The sequence below is a fragment of the Hippocampus comes genome, unplaced genomic scaffold (genome assembly GCF_001891065.2).
Source record: "Hippocampus comes isolate QL1 unplaced genomic scaffold, H_comes_QL1_v1.1 scaffold315, whole genome shotgun sequence".
In the NCBI taxonomy this organism is placed as follows: Eukaryota; Metazoa; Chordata; class Actinopteri; order Syngnathiformes; family Syngnathidae; genus Hippocampus; species Hippocampus comes.
The window spans coordinates 1,982,007-1,987,594 of NW_017805539.1; the positions used below are offsets into that span (position 1 = coordinate 1,982,007).

Sequence of the window (5,588 nt, forward strand, 5' to 3'; positions counted from 1 at the left end):
TGAAAGATAACCTTTATATTTTTGTGGCTTTTTTTTTTTTTTTTTTGTGATTACATCTGCACAAGTGAACATTAATAAACCAAAATGTGTTACCAGCAGCCAGCTGCACCCCTCAACCGCCCACCAAAACCTATTGTGTAATTAGGTCGTTTTCCTCAAATTGAGCTTCATAGTGGAAACATGTCCCACCTTCTAGAAGCTAACATGAGGGAATTATCGTCTTGGTCCACATAAAATAAGTTGTTAATTGCATTTATTAACTTGGCAAACAGATCCAAGAATTGTACAGGGCACTACCAAAGTAAAAAAGGCTTAACTTAATGCAGATTGGAAAACATGTCCACTGGTGGTTCTGCTCATGCACTTGCCGGTTGCTTACAAGTCCTTCCTGTCACACATTTTTTTTCTTTTTTTTTCTTTTTTATAAAATAAATCTTTTTTTTTGTCCCCCCCCCCCAACCCAAGTAGTAATAAAAAGGAAGAGAAAAGAGAAAAAAAAGTAACAGGTATCTCCATATATACACACATCAGGTTTGCTTGGCACGCAAGTTCAGGAATGTAAACATTTCTTCCCTTCACATTCACTATTGTGCTTTAAGGAACATCTTGGAATATCCAAAAGGCTCGCCTGTGTGCATGTGTGTGTGTGTGTTTGTGTGTCCAGAACCTAGAAAGTCTTAGCGAGTCTTACGTGGGAGGAACGGGAGAGTTGAGGCAAGTAGAATGCGTAGTCATCGCGAACAGTGCTACCTTGAAGTTCCAAAGACCCCAAAATTCCAACAGTTTTGGAATCATTCCAGAATTTTCGGGTCATTTTTTGGTGGGGGTCCTAAATCTAACAAGCATTGGAATAGGAGTAGTCAGTGGTCTTAAAGTCAAGAGGCACATCACGCAAAACTTTCAATAAGCCACATAAAAACTTTGAAAAAGAGACTTCCGCAAAAATCATATGAGCTCACAAAAACCCTGCGAGGTTTCTGCTCAAGTACCATGAGGCAAATCAGGAGATACAAAATGACTTCTGCTCAATCACGTGAGGCTTGCTCTAACATCTCATGAGAAATCGACCAAAACCACACAAAGCTTCCCACAAAAACCTTCAAATGTTGCGACTTTGGCTCAACTCCTGCAACAATTCCGCCAAAAAAGGCTTCCAATAAATCCCACGAGACTTCCAGCTGCTCAATCCATTTTCTTCTGCTCATCCATAGAGCAGCAGCCCGGACTTGCCTCTCCCCCAGCCACTTCTTCCAACTCTTCGGGGGGGAATCCCAAGGTGTTCCCAGGCCAGCTGGGAGGACAGTCTCTCTCTAGCATGTCTTGGGTGGTCCCCGGAGGCTCCTACTGGTAGGATGTGCCCAGAATACCTCACCAGAAAGGCATCCAGGAGGCATCCTAACCAGATGCCCGAGCCTCATCATCTGGCTCCTTTCAACGCAAAGGAGCAGCAAGACCCAAACCGAACTTCTCATCGTATCTCTAGAGCCCGGACACCCTGCGGACTCTGTTTCAGTCACAATCCACAGTTTGTGACCGTATGTGAGGGTCGAAACATAAATCGACCGGTAAATTGAGCTGAGCTGAAATTCTTGAACAAGACAGACCAAGACTTTGTCCGTTTTGAAATACTGCAACACCTCTGCTACATCACGCGGGTATTCAGCTAAAACCCAACCAAAATTTGACCAAAAATTGCACAAAGCTTCTGCTAGGCCAGGTGTCGGCAACCCAAAATGTTGAAAGAACCATATTGGACCCAAAAAAAAAAAAACAAAAAACAAATATGTCTGGGGCCGCAAAAAATTAAAAGCCTTATAAGCCTTACAATGAAGCAAAACACATGCTGTATGAATTGATATTAGCTATATTATCAAAATGACTGAGTTGGCTACAAAAAAAAACAAAAAACAAATATGTCTGGGGCCGCAAAAAATTAAAAGCCTTATAAGCCTTACAATGAAGCAAAACACATGCTGTATGAATTGATATTAGCTATATTATCAAAATGACTGAGTTGGCTACAAATACACAATGACTCTCAGCCATCCACATTCCCATTCTTTGCCAGTACCCTCGGTGAATTGTTCATGAAATGCAGTTTTTTTTTTTTTCACGACAGCCACCTGCCTGGCATCCTGCCCTGCTAATAGAAATGTGTGTTGCAGGCTATGACGCAAATCCTCGTTGATAGAAATGTTGACATTTAATATTGATTCTACACATTTTAAAGCATTGGAAAACGTAAAGAATGCAGAAATCATATTAAAACAAAAAATATATTTCCCTCCCCCATCTTTTTCCATTTTCAAACATTTTTGAAAAAGCTCCAGGTAGCCTCTAGGGCGGCGCTAAAGAGCCGCATGCGGCTCTGGAACCGCGGGTCGCCGACCCCCGTGCTGGGCAAACCCTGTGAGACGAGCTGAATTTCTGTCAGGTTTCCACTGGGACCTCAGCCATCAAAGAATTAGACGAAACGATTTTAGGGATCGTTACCCGCCCAATGCAGTCAACACACCCGAATGACTTGGCACGAGTGTTGCTTCGTGTTAAGAGCCGTTATGATTTCAATTTAGCAGGGTGGTGGTATTTCCCATTTTTTCTTACCATTCCTATAAACTTTCTGTGAATGAATAATTGATGTTGATCATATGTGAATTGATTTTTGCATTTGAGTCCATCTGTTTGACAAGAAGGAGCAGCGAGTGCATGTGCCCAAACTGCCGTGTTAGCCACATGGGGTAGCCGCAGACTGACTAGCTGGTTGTTCCGTTTTAGCATATTTCCTGAGGTTACTGATGGAACTTCAAGGTACCATCTAACATGCCCGATGTTCTTCCATTTAGGCAGGATGAGGTCGAGCAATTTTGTTCCAGGATTTATGGGAGGAGCGGGGTTTCTGAGTAGGAATACCTGAAGATCACTAAGCGGTGTCTGGTAGTTTCAAAGTCTTCAGTGGAATGTGAAAACAACGTCAATTGTCGTCTTCGTCGTCGTCTTCTGTGAGCTCTGCGTCAGCGGTGGCCTTCTCGGGAATGGCCTCCAGGCTGCGTCGGCTACTTTTGGAGTCGGACGAGCCGCTCGCCGGTCTCCCTTTGCTGAGGTCGCATGTCAGTGCTGCATAATGGATCTGCTTCAGGTTCTCCTGCACTTCGCCGCGAGCGTGTTTGAGGAGGTCCGCCTGGCCCTGAGGGGAAGAACATCAAAGGATGTGAGATGGCCCTTCTCGAGGCGTGTTGGGTTTGGCAAGCTGTTAAGGAAAGCTGCACGATTTTTGGATTTTAGTGATTTGTCCGAGTTTTTTTTTTTTTTTTAAACGATGTGAGATGAGAACATTAAAAATGACCATTGAAACCCAAGCCAAAAAATAGTTTTTCTAGCTTAGGTTTGCTTTTTTAACCGTGTGCAGCATTTTTGGATCAGCTGTGTTTGAGTTGATTGTACTTGTTAGGATGATATTTGGGTAAAAAAATAAATAAATAAATAAATAAAAAAAACTGGGCTGGGAGGATCTATTTTTCTGGGAAATGAACTATATTTTGGATGCAAAAAAAACCTTTTTTCGGGGTGGGATAAGTTTGGGACACAAAATTATTTTTCTGGCACACTAATTTGTTTTGGGAAAACAAAATCTATTTTGGTGAGCAAAATGAAGAGGAAGGGAAAACATTTTCCGAGAAGTAAAAAAATGGGGGAAAATAAAATATTTTTTTGGAAGGGCCAAAAATCTTTCTTCAGGGGCGATCAATTGGGAGGGATCTATTTTGGCGGAAAGATATTTTGTGGGGAGGGAAACAAATATTTGTTCAGGGGGGAAAAAAGGATTTTTTTTTCGAGGAAATCAAATAAATTTTTAGTGAAGAAAACATTTTTTCTGTCGCTTAGGCAGTTTAAAGTGTTTCCTGTCTTCAGTGGAAGCTAATGCAAATTAACGCTTTTGTTAGGGGGACTTGTGTTTGAAGAAAAATAGTTTCAAAGCAAAATCCCAAAGGAGAAAAAGAAGAGGAACATCTATTTTAAGAGATGTCACTATCATTCACTTTTTCTACTCGAGGAAAAGAAAATCTGAGATGCTATTTTAAGGACGTATTGCTGAGCCCAACTGTGAAGTTTGCACACTACATTGTGACACCTGGAAAAAAAAATGATAATAGTAATAAAAAAATAAATTAAAAAAAAGAAGGCGTCACCTTGAGGATGGTAATGTTCCACGTGAAGCTCTCCACAGCCTTGTGAAGCTTGCGGCCCTTCAGCCCTTCCTTCACCGCCAAGTCGTGGAGGTTCTCGTGGAATTGCATGGCTGGCGAGAAGACAAACGACAAGGAAATCAACACGAGACCGGAGAGCAACTCGAATTTTATGACGCTGCTTTCGATTCAATTTTCAAGGACGACCCATACTCAGAGGAGCCTCTGAGGTTTGACAATTGAAAATCTGCCCAAAATTATGTGGATTGAGGAAAACAAGTGACAGCTGCATTTTCAGCATGATTTCAACGTAATGCTTTCAAAGAATCGCCTGCACCCGCCAAGCCTTGTCAATCTTGACGCTTTGCCGTTTTGTGCACTGTCAATATAGTCGGTTTGTAATTTGATTTCCAACCACTTGAAATGACTTCACTGAAAAGGCAATATTTCAAACGACTGTTTTTCCAAGTGTTGCCAGCACCGACGGGTACCTTTGAGTTTGTGACCGAGTGCTAAAATGCACTCGGAACACAAATCAACATCGGAGGGAAGAGACATCCTCTTGCTCTGTGTGTGTGTGTGTGTGTGTGTGTGTGTGTGTGTGTGTGTGTGTGTGTGTGTGTGTGTGGCGTATTAATGGCTCAGACTGTTATTGCTTTTTTTACAGCCTCCAGTTGGAAGGCAAGAGGAGTGGAGGGGGGGTGAGGGTTCTTCAGAGGCAGTAAAGTCAAAGGAACAAACGCAACGTTGATGTGCACAGTCAGGCAGCAAGGTGATGAAGATGAGCAGGACGATGGAGGAAGACGAAGGAGGACTTGGGGGGGGGGCGTATGCGTGACGTTTATTTGTCTTCAAGGTTCTGGCTGGCAGGGGAAGATGCGCACAGCACGCAAACTACATACTACCGCTTCCGCTGTCAGCTGGAGTCAATGCTCCTTGTGGGTCCTGTTGGTGCCGTTGCCATGGAAACACGAGAGGAGGTCCCCCCCCCCCCACACACACAGACAGTGGGGGAAACTGACATTAACATCGGCGAGGCGTTTAACATTGCCAATCGACTGAAGTGAAACACTTACTGATGTCACTTGACCACCGCTGCCTCTTTAGCTTACATTTCCATTTCCGGTACAATTACCTTTCTGCACTTTATGACTTTGAGGTACACACGTACACATGCCCACACACACACATATATGTGGGGGGTTGCCTAGCAACACTGGACTGGGTCTGGCAGGCGCGAAGCAGGAGAAGGGAAGCTCCTTCTTTTCCACAGGGTGATTGTGCAAGGACAGCAAACGGCCAGTTGAATAGGAACGGATTCCACCAGCGGACCGCCAATCGCCAGCGGACCTCCCCAATCGCTCAACTTCCTCCCGGGCAGAAGAGTGCAACCGGACGATATGG

The 5,588-nt window shown here is 43.7% G+C and overlaps 1 protein-coding gene and 1 long non-coding RNA gene across 2 annotated transcripts in view; one reads left to right on the forward strand and one right to left on the reverse strand.

The window, feature by feature from the left end:
* Window positions 1–549: 549 nt before the first annotated feature.
* The window catches only part of LOC109521055 (uncharacterized), a 16,495-nt gene continuing 11,456 nt past the window's right edge, over window positions 550–5,588 (forward strand). Inside the window, exons 1-2 of the long non-coding RNA XR_002169278.1 lie at window positions 550–654; window positions 2,151–2,158. This is a non-coding gene — a long non-coding RNA (uncharacterized LOC109521055). The remainder of the gene's footprint in view (window positions 655–2,150; window positions 2,159–5,588) is intronic.
* The window catches only part of plcl2 (phospholipase C like 2), a 20,437-nt gene continuing 17,709 nt past the window's right edge, over window positions 2,861–5,588 (reverse strand). The window contains exons 5-6 of the mRNA XM_019878672.1: window positions 4,188–4,297; window positions 2,861–3,184 (exon numbers count right to left, since the gene is read on the reverse strand). Of these exons, the coding sequence (XP_019734231.1) occupies window positions 2,972–3,184; window positions 4,188–4,297 (323 nt within the window). The 3' untranslated portion in view covers window positions 2,861–2,971. The remainder of the gene's footprint in view (window positions 3,185–4,187; window positions 4,298–5,588) is intronic.